At 42.4% G+C, this 16,459-nt stretch overlaps 1 protein-coding gene across 1 annotated transcript in view; it reads right to left on the bottom strand.

Moving 5' to 3' along the window:
• Nucleotides 1-1,830: 1,830 nt before the first annotated feature.
• TAFA1 (TAFA chemokine like family member 1) overlaps nt 1,831-16,459 on the bottom strand; it is a 458,533-nt gene continuing 443,904 nt past the window's right edge. The window contains exons 3-4 of the mRNA XM_054978426.1: nt 9,181-9,305; nt 1,831-1,848 (exon numbers count right to left, since the gene is read on the bottom strand). Of these exons, the coding sequence (XP_054834401.1) occupies nt 1,831-1,848; nt 9,181-9,305 (143 nt within the window). The remainder of the gene's footprint in view (nt 1,849-9,180; nt 9,306-16,459) is intronic.

The raw sequence follows: 16,459 nt of genomic DNA on the forward strand, positions 1-16,459 counted from the left end.
TATATTACACCTCTGCACTGTTGCACTTTGGATTTAATACAAAAATTTATATCAACCTTGCATGATTAATTTTTGTGACCCTGGTTGTTGTACTTGTGTTGTCTGTATAGCCAGGGGGTTCCTTTTGTTGGTTTGCTCCCCAAAGACTCTTGTCAATTTCACCTCTCCTTTGGGGAGGCGAAGATAAAATTAACAAACCCTCTGAGGAGTGATCTCTGCCGGCCCTGTCTTTTTAAACTACCCTCATATAGAGAGGTGAAATTAAGAGAGCCTTTGGCTCTGTCTTTTTAAACTATGCTTCCTGGCTAACATTGTGTATCCCTACACCTGAGCATCCCCGTGTAAGATGTCTTGTATTGAGAGACTGTTAGTAGCACTCCTCCCACCTTCTGACCTGGCTATAAGAACTGATTCATTCTTCATTCTTACTTGCATCTGGCAAAGTGAACTCAGACTGAAGAAAGCTTCTACCCTGGAAAATGTTGTTGGTTTCTAAGTTCCTACCAGACTTGGATTTTGTAATGGTTAAAATTATGCATGTTATTAAGGAATCGCAGAGGGGAAGTGTGTCCCCCTCACCTCATTTCAAATCACATTATAATTATTCTATGGGAGCAGCTGTATCTCCACTTACTTTGCGAAGTAAAAAAGCAACACCAACAGTATTTGGAAATGTAATATTGATACTATCCTGGAGAAGACCTTTGACACTCACTTGCCATTTCTAAAACCTCTTTGCTCCTACTGAAAGAAACCTGATATGATGCTCCTTTTTGACATGCCCTAGATTTGATACCACTATTACCATGGCTGAATCTGAAGAACAGCAACAGCAGTTCCAGTTCATCTTGATCAATATAATAACATTTGCTCTGTGGAGGAGTTCAGTAAACCACACAACATTTGGAGTTACCAATCAGTGGTTTTTTTTTTTTTTTTACTAGGGTAGTCTATACCAGCTATACAAAGTCTGTAGACAATTATCTGTACAGTATGTCTTTAATAAGGAGTTTGCTCATGGGCTTCCAAAAGTCTGCCAGATAAATTTCTGTATGTAGATTGTGTTGTTTAAATGCTGAGAGTCCTCTCTCTCTGCCTTGTGGGATGGCTAATTGCTCTAAAAAGACGTCCTTGGAATAGGGTCAAACTGGTATTACATATCAATTAAGTATAAAGTATGGTTAATGTAAGCAAAGCCAGCATGCTAGTGTTGCACGAGGGGGGAAAAAAGACTCCAGAACACAGGAAAATGGAATAATAAAAATTCCTTTGAATGTCCAGTTGAAACAATAAGAATAAAAGGAAGCAACATTTCTAGTTCTTTGATCCACAGGCATCCTTGTTTCTGTTCTCCCTCCATGGTCTTCTTGATCTCCAAAGTTCAGACTCAGAAGTATCTTCCTTGCGATTCAAAAAGGTCACAAAGCAGTAGCAGCAACGTGTGGGTTTGATTCAGCTTCTCCCAGAATCAGGTTTCATTTCAAAATATCTTATATATTTATATACTTTTAAGTAGTACAAGGGAAATTGTAGCTCCGCATTAACAGGACTATTGTTCATGTTTCAAAATCACGACTGTCTTCTGAAGAGCGGCTTTTTGTCCCCTTTCCCTCCCCTCATCTGTTCTTCTCTGTTTCAGATCAGTGAATTATTTTTGCTAGGGCACTTCACTCCACACAAATAAAGCTGCTGTTTCCTCCAGTACAGAGTTAAAGTGCAAATTAAAAAAAATCCATTTGGCTTGTAAAAGCTGGAGATGGTTTAAAATATAAAGATGTTTGTCCTCCATCTGTCAGGGGATCCGTCACTGGCTGCTGTCAGAAGGTTCTGTTAGGTCCTCGGATGAATCTGTGATGGCAAAACACAGAAGAAGGGAATGACTATATTAGGAAACATCTAGGTCCTCCAATTTAGCTGCTGGAAGATACCACATGCTGAACCTATGTGTGCTGATTGAGTCTGAGGGCGAAGCTACAAGTGACGAATGACACTTGAACGGCAAGTGTATTTCTCCCTGTTCACTTGCGCTCCACTCAATCCACTTGCCATTCAAGTGTCATTTGTCGCTTGTAGCTTGGCCCTGAGTGTCAGTGCATTCAAGGTGCTGCTAATGGCAAAGAAGGGCCAAACTACACGTTACATTGAAAAACAAGTTGGAACCAGGTTCTCCACACAGCAGCTGCAGGGAATGGCTTCTAAAAAAAAAGGAGAGCCCAAATGGGTTCAGAATGTGGCTGGGGGGGGGAGGGGAGGGAGAAGGGCTCCTGCCTCCCCCTTAAGCCATTTTCCCATGTGAAAAAGTGTAGGGTGGAGTTATTTAGTCATTTTTGCTGCTTCATGTACACAAATAATCCACATGGAGCAGAAGAAAATGGGAGGGAAACTCCCCTTGCACTATTTTCATGAGGAAAAACAGCATGTGGGAAGGCAGGAGCCTTTCCTCCCTCCATGATCACACTCCAAGCCTGTTTGGGTTCTCTCTCTTTTTAAACAGCCATTCCCCATAACTGCTATGTTAAAAACAGAACGTGTAGTTTGGCCCTAAGTGTGCACAGGATTGTAGCCTTCAGTGAAAAGGGTGTCAACAGCACTCTTGGGAATATAAAGGCAAGGGTAGTTGTATGGTATAAATTTTTTGAGAAAACAATTGCTGCATTCTGTTGCATTTGTTTTCAGGAAACGTGGGTGTTTAAACCACTTCTGTCACCCAGAAGTTCTACTGAATTCATTGGGTCTCACTCCCAGATAAGCATCCATAGGTATTATCTCTTTAGAATATTCAGCCTGTCTTCATCTTAGACTCTACAGACAGTCAGTGTGGTGTAGTGGTTAGAGTGCCAGACTTGGATCTGGGAGTCTCGTCAGTTTCCTGCTCTGTCATGAAGTTTGCTGGATGACTTTGGGCCAGTAATTCTCTCTCAGCCTCACCTAGCTCACCGAGTTGTTGGGAGGACAAAATGCAGAAGGGAAAATCACATATGCTTCCACAGAGATTAGAGGAAGGGTGGGATCAAATGGCCTTTGATAAATAGAAGGTAATAAATAGACAGATGACTAGTTTGGATCATAAGAAAAGTGGGGAATTTTGCTTGCATCTTAAATGTGTGCTCAAAGTGCAGCAATACATATTATTATGGCTGTTTTTGTAAATGCTGTTGCTTCGCCCCTGGTTACTGGGCCATTCTGTTGCTATGGAGTGAAAGATGCCAGTTTTGCTTATCCCTTCAGGTATTGCTCCTGAACTGGACTGCCACTGTTCCCATGGTTCCTCAGCTGAAGGGGAGATTCAAACAAACCCCTACTGTGAATAACTTACATCACCCAAGTTCATTCTTTACTCATGTTTGTGAATTTTGGCTTTTGCTCTATGAAATGGAGGGGGGGGGATGCCTTCCCATGGGCAATGTTGAGTCCAAAATTGATCAGATTTACACATACCCTGCAGAACCTTCTTGTCACACAAGGGCAATTTCAGAGATCCAAACAAGCCAACACAGAAATGAAAATTAAAAACAAATTGAATTCCTCATAGAATGTGCTAGTATTTACATTTTCAAAACATGTAGCCAATGGATGCTATGAAGAAAGAGAAAGGAAGGCAGAGGGTTCTTTAAAACCTTGATGGAATACCTTCCCCATTCATAATCAGTGATGGATAATTAATACTGACAACCAGCCAACTTCATGGGATTTGTGGGCAAGCCCTACCACTTGCTACAGGTTCCAACATGGCAGGAAAAAATAATGAGCTGATTGTCTGAATTGATCCTCTGCTTGCTAAGGAATTCTGAGTATAAAATCAACACCATAGTGATACTTTGCTTCTATTTAATCCATCCTTTCCCCAGTTCAGAAAAGCAATGGCTTCAGGTGAAGGCAAACAGGAGATAACAGCTGCAGAGATTGTGTTGGTCCGTAGAAGGGTGAAATCACAGAGAAACAGGCCTTTGATTTCAGCTCCCTACTTCCAAGCATAGAAGTCTGAACTTTGACATTGGACTCCTGTAGTACACCTTGTTCTCATGAAAGACTTAAAAGTAGGTGAAGCGATTCTTTTTATTGATTCAGCTTTTGATGGTGAGAGCAAGCTCCAAATAGCTCTCCTTTTGTCAGAAGAAATAAAATAGGTCAACAAGTGACTGAGCCTGGTCTCCTGGATGAGGAAGCCTTAACTCTGTAATACCCTGGTTAATCTGCTTTCCAGTCTCCAGCTTTTCCCCATAACTAGGATGGAAGATGGACAGGGTGCACAACAGGCATTCAAGTTAGTTTCAAGTGGGTAGTTATGTTGGTCTGCAGTAGAACAAGGCCATTTCCACACGGCTTACTTTGTTCCGGAAAACAGCGAAATCTCGCACGAAATCTCATGAGAAGACGCTGTTATCATGTCTTCTTGCACGATAACAGCGTCTTCTCGCGCGATTTTGTGCAAGATTTCGCTGTTTTCCGGAATAAGGTAAGCTGTGTGGAAACGGCCCAGATCTGAGTCCATTAGCACTTTGAAGAACAACAAGATTTCCAAGCTATAAGCTTTCAAGAGTTAAGCTCCCAAAGAGTTAAAGCTCCCTTTGTCAGGCGCACATTATAGACAGAGTAATATGTTGTTAAAAGGTTGTTTTCTTTTTGCTGTGGTATAATCAAGGATATTTTCAAAGAGGTGGGTGAAAAGCCAGACCTATCAGGTACCTTGGAGGCTTTGAAAAGGGAGCAGATCAGCCAGGGTAGTAAAGTTACAACTTCTCATTGGTCCAGTGTCTTCAGCCTATCATGATGAAGCCCATTCAAGACAGAAGGGAAGAAGGACAAAATCAAACCGTTGGGTTTCACGAGTGGCACAAAGTTTGTTGTCACACAAGCAACAACGGCATGTATGAGTGGGGAAGACATTTCCAGTAGAGTCTGTAAAGGTCCACACGGATTCTTCTATCTTCTCCACTATGCTGGTTTCAGACAGGGCTGGGGGCGGTATGTGTGTGTCTCCACATGGCAACACCTCCTTGTAGTTTCCCTACTGCTGCTGTGGCTGCCAATTTAGTGCAACAGGAATGAGGCTTCCAGCTGCTGAATTTCCCTGCATTTTTCCTGCCTCATTACTCTGCAGCTCTCATTTCTACCCTGTGCCATGGAGACCTCTTCTCCCCACCCCCCCCACCCCTCAAATGTCAGTAGCTAGATCACTATAACATTGTAACATTTACAACGATCTATTGGGCTCTCTGAATTCCTAGCTTTCATTTTAAAGAAAGGTAAATATCTGGCTCCTTTTGTGGTGGAGACAGAAGGGGAAAGTTTCAGGTGGGTAGCCATGGTGGTCTGCAGTAGAACAGCTGGATTTGAGTCCAGTGGCACCTTAGAGGCCAACAAGAGTTTCAGGGTGTAAACTTTTGAGAGCCAGAGCTCCCTTCTTCAGATATAGGGAGGATTGGAGATCCCCGAGCCTTTATATCCCAGTCAGGAGGTGGGTGGGGTGAAGGAAAGAAAGTTGTAAAGAAGGGGAAAGGTGTATCTCAGCAATGAAAAAGTCTAGAGGCTTATTTTTTAAAAATGTAATTTGGGAGTTCAGAGGACCTAACAGATCATTTTGTTATAATGCTATAGTGATCTAGCTATTGCTGATTTTTAAAAAAATCCTCTTGGAGGTACAGGGAAGAAAAAGGCAGCTCTGGGAAAATGCAGCATGGAAAATGGCGCTCAAGTGGGCAGCACCTTTTGAAGCACAGAAAGCAAATGTGCTTTGGTTGTCCGCTGGCAGGAAACATTGAATCCAAGGTGGCTTGAGAAAGCATGGGGAAACCATGGAAAGGCAATGATGCCATGTGGAAGTTTGGAGATAAAACATGTATATGCACATCGCACATACAAGCATGGGGAGGGGGAATTGGAATGCGTTACTGGGGCACAGGGGTGTCGGTTCCAGGTGCTACATACGTAGCTCTTTGCCTCATGGGTAATTTATAACATTTCAGAAATAAAATAGATATTTTTCTTCAGTGATTCATGAAATTGTGTGTTTGGGCTGGGATTGTGAGTATGCAGTGCAGTGTCCCAGTTAGGAATTTATACTGGGTCTAGAGAAACAAGACTTTGGCCCTGTTTTCATATGTATGCTTATCTGTGAAAGAGAGAGGTGCTCATACACGTATAACTAGACATCTGCACTATATCTGTTAGTTTCTAATGGCACTGCCATTTTGGCCCTTTAGGAGCAGGGAGAAGAGTATGGTTACATAGCAGTGACAATTTTGTGTCTCCCCTGTTGCCTAAGAATTGGGAAGAAAAAAAGAAGGCTGCTGGAGAAAGGAATGGAGCGCTAAGTTGGCTGGCGATTAGGATTCCCTACCCAAGCAAACCCATAGAGTGAATTACTCTCCCTCTTTCTGGACTGGACCCATCAGTTGCTGAATACTGAAACAGGAAAATCCGGGAGGTGAATGATTATGATAGACAATCTTCCAAACACAGCTCATGTGCACAATGCGCAATTACTTTCATGAAAACCATTAAATTTTTTATATAGTGTTGGACAGCTCCTTCCCCTGCCTTCACTGTGGAGCTCACTAGGTTCTTAAAAATGACTTGCAAAGTTGAATGAATGAATTCTGCTTAGGTGATTTAAGGGACAGCTATTAAGCTCGTCCTACCAATTTACCTTCACCAGTTGTGTTCTGTATTATTTCCAAGGAGCAAAGTAAAATGTTACTGGAAATAACACCATGAAGAATCCTGCTCAAGCTAATTAAAATAATTCCTGTAGAGAAATGACAGAAAAACAGAGTAGGGGAGGGGAGTGATTTCATTTCTGAACATTCACATCCATGGGTATTTAATTGAAATGAAATACAATAATCCATACTGAATAGATTGAGTCATATATGTGAATATTAATGAAGCTTCTAAGTGCCTAACAACAACTTCTAGACACTGAATATTAACTCACAGCTGGCATGTAAGATGCTGTGTGAAGCAGAGAAGATGCACAGCTAATAATAAGAGGCCTGTAAATGCATTTTCAAGTGCAAAACACTATGCCATAGACAACTGACAGTGTCAGGCATAACTCTTCTTAGGATAACACTGTGAGAGTGTATGTTGTAATCCTGCACAAAGTTACCAATTATGGAGATCCATACTTATATTCTCCCTAGCCCTTTCTTGACCTTCCTAGAACAAATCAGCTGGACACAACAAGGCCATTGGCAGAGGCCCGTAGCTCAGTAGCGCAGCACATACCTTGCCTACATGAGATGCCAGGTAGGGTTGCCAACTCTGGGTTGAGAAACTGCTGGAGATTTGGGGGTGGATACTGAGGAGGGTGAGGTTTGGGGAAGGGAGTGGTCTTGGTGAGATATAATGCCATGGACTCCACCCTCCAAAGGAGCCATTTTATCCAGGAGAACTGATCTCTGTAGTCTAGAGATCAGTTGTAATTTCAGGAGACTTTCAGCCCTCACCTGGACTTTAGCAATCCCAGTGCCAGGTTTCATCCCCAGCCTATCTGGACAAAGCTATCTCAGTATCAGAATTGGGAAAACTTCTTTTTGAGGCCATGCATGATGAGCTCCCTTGGACTCACCTCAGAAATGGAAAATTTGAGATATTTGCCAACCAACAGTCATTATATTTATTGGATTATTCTGAGCCTGAGTCTCAGGAAGAGGCGAGCAGTAGGCTGATTAGATGGCTGGCATGCCCTGAGGACGAAAAAAGCCTCTCTGTTTCCTTCCTCTTTCCCCTAGGGATGATGTTTCAGCAGCACCTGGTGCACCCTGGGACATATCCCAGGAAACCATCCAAACCAGAGAAGGTAGTTGTAATGATCACTTTGCATTGATGCCTCTCATTACAAGCCACTGAAGGTTATACCTTTGCTGCATCTCTTCTCAAGCCCTTGGAGAGTTACTGTCAGAAAAAGACAAAGCTAAGCAAGAATGGGCAAATGGTCTGACTGAGGATAAGGCAGTTCCATACATTCATAATTTTCTGCACAACCTCTGGATTGTTCCTTTTCCCTGTCTTTATGTCATTTGGGATCTGAACATATTATGAAGCTGCCTTATAGTGGGTCCAGCTATTGGTCTATTGGAATTGTGTACTCTGACTGACAGCAGTACGCCATGGCCTTACACATCACCTTCTACCTGATCGTTTTAAAACTGAAGATGCTGATAATTAGGCTTGCCAAGTGTGTGTTTTTGGCAGGCACTCTCCTGGAAATTAATGCCTCTACCTGTCGATCCCCAGCTGATCAGTGGGAGGAAGCAGGCCAATGAAAGAGGGGGCATGCGATCGTTGTCCCCATGCAATGATGCCACTTTTAGAATAACCCAAAAGTGATGATGCATGTCGTAGCCAATTATTTAATGCTTGGCCAAAAACTTTCCCTCCAGTAAGTTCCTGCCCCCCCCCCCTCTGTCTCACACTAGTTGACAGTGGGAGCTGGCAAACCTACTGATGGTGGAAACTGGGACCTTCTGCATATAAAGCAGATACTCTACTGTTGAGCCCTGGCCCCTTCCAAGAGAGATGCTGTGGCATAATCTATGAATTCTGGATGCTTCACTAATCATTCCCAGTCCCAGTCATATATATCTTATCCTACATAGAATGGCCAGAGAAGTGGCAGGGCATATAATAGTAGGGGAAGCGCAGGGCACGAGGTCCCATTTCCCCCCAAGATTACGGCAGCCAGTTCAAAGGATTGCACTGTCTGAAAGTATGATGGTTTAAACTACTGTTTTAACATCCAGTGATGAGAAATACAGTAAGTGTAATCTTTAACAATAAGAAACGGCCCTGCTGACAGGTTGTTATTTTATTCCTTGGGGGAAAATTACTTCAAGAAAGTGACATGGTGATTCAGTGTAACTCAGCCGCCTCTGAGAGTTCAGCTGAGGACTTACCTCTGACTCACTCAGATAACAGGTAAGGGAACTGCTTACAGAGCAAGCGAGCCGCTTTCAGAGGCTTGCCTGTATACCTAGCAGAGTGGATTTATCCACAAGCTAAGTACACTAGAGTTTAGGTCCCCAGATTATGAGGGTCCCCTTAAAAAAAGGCTAAATTACCAGAGGGGTGGTAAATCAGTGGAGCCTCTTAATCTTGGCATGGTTAGGGCCTCAGCATGTCTTAACCTGGCCCCCATACCTAGACTGAAGAGGCCATTAAAAAAGAGAGACTTACTCTGGTGGTCTTGACTTTATTGCCAGTTGCACACATCCACCCTGAATTGTCAGGTAACGTCTTGCACTCCTCACCCTCTAGGCAGGGCTCCATCTCACACCACCACTTCCCAATAACTATCGATGCTATAAGAGAACAGACAAAACAATTATACATAAACCTTTCCGCATGGCAGGAGGAAGCTCTTCTTGCTGCATTCTGGCTCCAATGCACATCACTTTGCCAAGAGTCTCAATCCACTTCATTCGGGGGTTGCCACCTTCTAGGTGTTGCCTGCAGTTCTCCTGGCATTACATCTGATTTCCAGACTAGAGATCAGTTCCCCTGGAGAAAATGGCAACTCGATAGTATTATACCCTGCTAAGGCCCCTCCCCTCCCCAAACCCTGCCCTCCACAGGCTCTACCGCCAGAATCTTCTGGAATTTCCCAGCTTGGAACTGGCAACCATATTCTCAAGATTGCTTTGTTGCCAAGGTTTCTTTAGTTTTATATTGCTCTAGGTTCATGAATGTTGTGGAAGCTACCTCAAGATATGGAGAGGCAGAGTACAAAATTATTTCACTCCAGTTCTGCAGTATAGCAGGAAAATGAAATGCTTTCAGCATCAGTGCTAGAGGTAAATTACTTTATATTTAATGGATCGCTGATGTCTGCATGAGAATGGGCTTGATATGGGGTGGGCCCACTGACGCTTGTCAATTCACTGAGTTCTCTTCAACTTTGAAAGAGTGAAAAACTTCCTCTGGGCTGGATCCAGACCAATGTTCCTGCGACTGCAAGATGAGATGTCTGTCCAGTCCCCCCTCCATTGGCAGCCAGAAATGTCCTCCAAATCCTGTTCCTGGGGGAACAGGAAAAGGGAACCCCCAAGAACAGGAGTTGAGGTTGCTGTGGGAGGCAGGAAAATCATGATTGGATATCAGAAATCCTTGTGTCTGTGGAAATCCTAGTCTGTTTCAAAGCATTTTAATCCAATGTTCTCTATGTATTTCAGAGCTCGTAGTTGGATGAAATGCTATTAACAGAAAAGAAAAATGTGAAGATATCTTTGTGATGGATAACAAACAGATTTTTTTCATCAAAATAAATTATGGCAAAATTTGCTCCTTAATGCACCCAAATGTATCAGGAACAGAAATGTATGCAACCTCATATTAGTGGTATATCTTGAAAAGATCCAAGGGGAATATAACAAACATTATGACTTCAAGTGGAGGGATGATAACTCTCTTCAGTGCTTTCTTGTAATTTACAGTGGCTTGCTCCGGATGTAACCAAATCCTATTATCACTGACCTTGACTGAAAGAGCAAATAAGTGCTCAGCCACCTCATCCAATCCCCATTTTGCATGTAACCTTTTATCATAAATATTTACTTGGGATAGGCAAAGGATGTTATTGCAAATGTAAGCACATTATAGTACAGGATGTCTTGAACAGAAAACTCAGCAATGCTACATGGAAAAACAGTTCAGACTAGCAAATGCTAACTTTATCTATAGTAATAAACCATAATGAGCATGTGGAATTCATTAGGGATGTTCATCAAAATAATGACAAATCATTATCTGACCCAAATCATGCCTATTCTTTACCAACAACCATAACAACTACAACAACTGCAGCAACATATCAAGATCTGAAGTTCATTGTCTCTGCAAGAAAAATACAACAATTATTCCAATAGTGCTAGGAGTGCTGGGGGCAATTCCAAAAGGGCTAACTGAACACCTAGGCGATATTGGCATAGACAGGATAACAACTGGATAGCTGCAAAGAGCTGCACTACTTGGAACAAGCCGCATACTCAGATGATACCTCATTGACTCCTCAATTCTTGGATAAAATCCGAGTTGCTGAGGGACCAAAAATTCCAGCCCAAACATCTGGTGGACTGTGATGATGACGATGATGATGATGACAACGATGATAAGTCAGAAATGTTCAGGTAGGACCATGATTATCTGACAACCTGCTATCTGCTTTCAGTTTTTAGAGAAACAGGAGGGGACTGACTGAAGAAGTGGCTATGGAAGGAAGCGGGGGGAGGGGGGCGGAGAGATCCTTCCCTTGCTGGAAAACCCCTTTAATGCAAGGGTTCCCTGGAAAGCACCCTGGCAGCTGCCACCACTTGGGAACCTCCTGAGAATATCTAGACTGACCTGCTAAGAAGGCATCCGTCTAGCACAGTACTAGACCAATAAAGAAATAACCGGGTAGAAACCCTGGACAGTATTTTATAGAAAACGGTGTGATATTTGTGCAGTCTAAGCCACAGGGAAGAGGTTGAGAGAAATATAAACTGGCAAAATCAACAGCTGCCTGTACCTGCATATTTTCTGTGGTGGCCCCATATCATGTCTACCTGAAGAAGTCAAGAAAACTCCCACTTTCCTGGTTTTCTGCAAACTATGCAAAAGTGAATTCTTCAGAAGGGCTTTCCTACACAGGGAATATTTTTTTATTTATTTTATTTATATTGTTTATAGTCTACCTTTCTCGCTGAGGCTCAAGGCAGATTACACAGTGTAAGTCAATATGATCAACACCTGGGACATTCAATAAACAATGCAAGATATACCACCAGCAGGAACATACTTCTTACAGTAAACAGTATACAGTAGTATAATCTATATTTCCCATCTCTTTGAACCATTTTCTTACAGTGTGTGTGTTATGTGCAGTTAAGTTGCTTTCAACTTATGGTGACCCTATGAATTAATGACCTGCAAAATGACCTATCATTGACATCCTTGCTCAGATCTTGCAAGCCTGAGATATTGATTTCCTTTGCTGAGTCAAATCATCTCTTTTCCTACTGGCTTCCACTTTCCTAGCATTATTGTCTTTTCCGGTGAGTCTTGTCTTCTCATAATATGACCAAAGTACTACAGCCTCAGTTTTGTCATTTTAGCTTCTAGGGAGAATTCAGGCTTGATTTGATCTACAGCCCACTTATTTATGTTTTTGGCTGTATACAGTATCCATAAAATACTCTTCCAGCACCAAATTTCAGATGATTAATTTGAAATTATCATCCAGTCATCTTTCTTCATTGTCTAGCTTTAACATCCATCCATAGTAATGAGGAATACCACAGCATGAATTATCTTGATAGCCTCATAATAATGTAAAAAACCCTCTTGAATAATTGGTTCAGAAAGAGGTTTTTGTAAAGAACTGCAGACTATACTACTGTGTACTGTCTATTTTGTAAGTATGCTCCTGCTGGGTAGTTTCCACATTGTTTAATGTGTCATGCTAACTGGTTACATTTGATTTATATACCTCCCTTCAGGACAACTTAATGCCCACTCAGAGCAGTTTACAAAGTGTGTTATTATTGATGTATTGTCGAAGGCTTTCACGGCCGGAGAACGATGGCTGTTGTGGGTTTTCCGGGCTGTATTGCCGTGGTCTTGGCATTGTAGTTCCTGACGTTTCGCCAGCAGCTGTGGCTGGCATCTTCAGAGGTGTAGCACCAAAAGACAGAGATCTCTCACTGAGAACTACAATGCCAAGACCATGGCAATACAGCCCGGAAAACCCACAACAGCCAATGTGTTATTATTATCCTCACAACAATCCCCCTGTGAGGTGGGTAGGGCTGAGAGAGCTCCGAGAAGCTGTGATTGACCCAAGGCCACCCAGCTGGCTTTAAGCGGAGGAGTGGGAAATCAAACCTGGTTCTCCAGATTAGAGTCCTGCCACTACCACTACACCAAACTGGCTTCCTCATGTTTCACTTTGTTTTTGGATTTATGCTTGCTTTTAAATTGTTTATTGAATGCACCAGCCATTGATTGTAGTGATTTACCCTGTGTAATCTGCTTTCAGTTTCACTGAAAAAAGCAGATTATGAAGGGAAGGAGGGAAGGAGGAATGGAATGAAATGGAATACATTATACTAAAGGACACCAAAAATGTTTTATAAAAACAAGGCTTATTAAAGGGAAAAAGGAGGAAAGACTGGTTGGATTCAGAAGGGAGAAGAAAGGGGCAAAACACAATTACACATTCTCACATAACACAGACTTTCAGTTAAGATGAATAAAGTTGATCTAACTCAGCTAAGTAGATGTTACCTAGGTTGAAGCAGATTACTTGCAAGCATAGACAGAGTTCCTTGCCAAACCAAGATGATGGAGGAGTCTTTAACATCTACCCACAATTCTTGGGGTCTCCAGATTTTATGCTGTTCCAAAGTGGAGACAAAGAAAGATCCAGAATCCCAGATATTTATGGGCAATGGAATCTGATCTAAGCCAGCCTCCTCTATTAAATGGACTAATGGGTTTAGCCAATCCTATGTTCAGCTCTATCTCTGATGTTAGAGGCTTCTATTACCAATCAGAAAATTATTAAAGAAATGTCCTGTCCTATTAATGGTTCTGTACTTCCTTGATAATATGTGTCTGGCCCAAATGGGTTGGTCCTTTGTTCAAAAGGAATTAAATTGGGCAAGGTGGCTAATGTGGAATGGGTAAGGAAGAGTTATTCTAATGTAAACCCCAGGGGTTCAAAATTCCAGACATTCTAGATGGCGCTCTTAAGCCATACTAAATTTAAGGTTTCGGTCACATCCTTCTGTCACACCCTGCCAAATAGGATCTTTCTACTTGGCACTTTTGCGCACTTTCTACCAAATATTGCATAATTTCAGTCTGCGTGTATGTGTGTGGAGGGGGGTTAACAAAAGAACAAAAGTGGAGTATGGAACCTGTTCCCTCCCTTGGCTTTGATAAAAAGTGGTCCTGGCATTTTGTATCGCCCCTGTAGCTATTTATCTTGAATGAACTAAAATAAATCCATAGATAAAGCATAGATCTATTGCATGAATTTATATGTTATGATGGTACAGTTTGCCTCCATGCTCACGTAATATTCTCAGTTTTGCAGCACATACTCTTAAGTTGTTTGGAATATAAATTCTCAAATGTTGGCTCCAATACCAACATCTTTCCAATTTTGCTGCACTTTTTTGTCACCAGTTTTCCAGTGAGGTACATTAAAAATGGATGGCTGCCAAGAGGGTTAGCCTGCAGTACTTCTGCATTCTTTTGATAGCTACCTACCTAATTCCCTCTTCCTATTAATGCTTCTTTGCCACTCTGATCCAGCTGTCTCTAGCTACTGATACACATATCATAAGCGCCAACATAGAATATATGACGTTCTTTCCTCCTCTTCTTAGTCCTTAAACAGCAGAAATGGCACCAGAGGCATTTTTAAAATTCAAAAGTAACCATTTTATTTTATTTTAGAGGAGAAAGTTTAGGTGAAGTCAGAGGTTGAATATTTCTGAGGTAATTCAACATAGGTATCTCTAATGTAAAATAAGTACATGCACAGACTTTAGTTCTTATGCTCTTCACAGATACTTAAACACTAACATTTTAGAGGCTTTTGTTCCCGTGTTTTTCCCTAAGCACTCTGGTGCACTTTGTTTTAGTATCCTCTGTCTCTTGTTCGTTTAGGAAGGTTGGTACTCACTTCCTACTATCCCAAACCTCTTCTGTTCAAACACCAGTGCTTTTCTTCAGTTTTTAACTGAATCTTAAGGTCTCCACTGGCAATTTCCAACCTCACCCAACCATGGATCTCTCCAGAGCTATCTCCCTGATTGACTGGGTAGGGAAAGTAACTATTGACTGGGTAGGGAAAGTCTCCTATCCTTTGAAGATCTATCCCCTTTCTTTAGTATGAACGGGAGTCTGCACCTACTTCCCAAACTTCCTTGCCAACTTTTCCCCAGTTCTCCTGTTGCTGTTAAACTGCTTTCAGTTAGGACTCTGACTTCTAACTCTTCACACTGGATTCCTCTCAGCTAGGGCTCAAAACAGACCCTCCCTCTTTCTAGCTCATGCTACCCAACCCAATTCCTTAGAGTAGCCTGTAACTCAAAGCTCTCTGTATCTGTGAGGGATTAACCCTTAACAGTCCTTCAGCTGTTTGTATGGCACTTCCAGGCTTATAAAAAGTGCAGTCCTTCACAGAATATAACCCTTCCTCCCCGCTAATTCATAATGATAGTTATTTGACAGCCAAACCATCATTTCATAAGCCAGTCCCCCTAGACTATGAACATCTACAGTATAATCTACCAGCCAGACTGGCTGTTTGAAAGAAAATGTCTATATTTTAAAATTGAAATGTAATTAACCTATCTTTTTGCAATAATTTAAATACTGATTTGGAGATTTAGTGCAATCTTGAACCTACCATACACTCAACATGCTATTCCTTTTATAGAATTCTGAATTTCTTTGAAATATAGTGACTAGAGATGGGCACAAACTGCATTACGAACTTCAAAAACCCATGAAATTGGCAATCGCATGATCGCGATCCAGCGGTTCATGATTCTCCTCGTCCAACAAACCTGCGTTTGGAAGAAGCCTGGTTCGGTGTGTTTGGCTGAGGTTCGGGAAGCCAGCAATCAGTCAGCAATCAGTTCCCCTGGAAACAGAGCCGGGGGAATGCCTGAACTCTGTCTGCGCTCCTTCTGTCACCCTGGAAACCCGAATGTAAGCCCAGCTTACCTTGATCGGCAGGTCTTCCTTCCAACCACGGAGCTGCAAAGCAGTTACAAGTTGGGAGAAGCCACCCAGGGGTGGGAGGGGGAAGGGGTGTTCTGTAGCCATGGGCACTCCAATCTCATCCCTGCAAACCCTGATAGGCAGCTCTGATGGCCAAACACAGACCTCCTGCATTGCTCAATGGGAGCTGTGCTTATAAATAGCTGTGGGCTCCCAGGCTGGGTTTCACTTTCAGCGAGCAGTGGAGTGGGACAGAGCTCTTGCTTACCACTTGCTAGCCTTTGGGGAGAGAGACTGAGAGTATAATTGAGCTTGTATTTTTGTGGAAGTTTACTGGGGGCCTTGGATTGGTGAGGGTATAACTCCAAGATCCCTTTTGCAATCTTGTCCAAACTTGAGTGGTGGCTGTAGGAGAGCCTGCAAAACACTCCCCGGGAATATGGGCTCTCTAAGTGCAACAGGGGCCGTTCTGAGCCCCATGAACCACGAACCGGTTTGGCAATGGAAAATGTTCGTTGCGGTTCACAACCTCGGGATCGGCAGCGGCACCGAACCACAAACCGCAGATTCATTAAATTTTTTTGGTTCATGTCTAATAGTGACCCTGTTTCTTTAAAGAACGTGAACATTTTCTTGACTTAAGGTAATCTGTGGGTATGGTCATGTATGAAATTCTTGAGCCAAAAATATACACAAATTCACTGTTCTGGATTTTTGCAGTGATTTCCTGGAATGGTAA

This window comes from Eublepharis macularius, chromosome 4, assembly GCF_028583425.1.
Source record: "Eublepharis macularius isolate TG4126 chromosome 4, MPM_Emac_v1.0, whole genome shotgun sequence".
Lineage (NCBI taxonomy): Eukaryota > Metazoa > Chordata > Lepidosauria > Squamata > Eublepharidae > Eublepharis > Eublepharis macularius.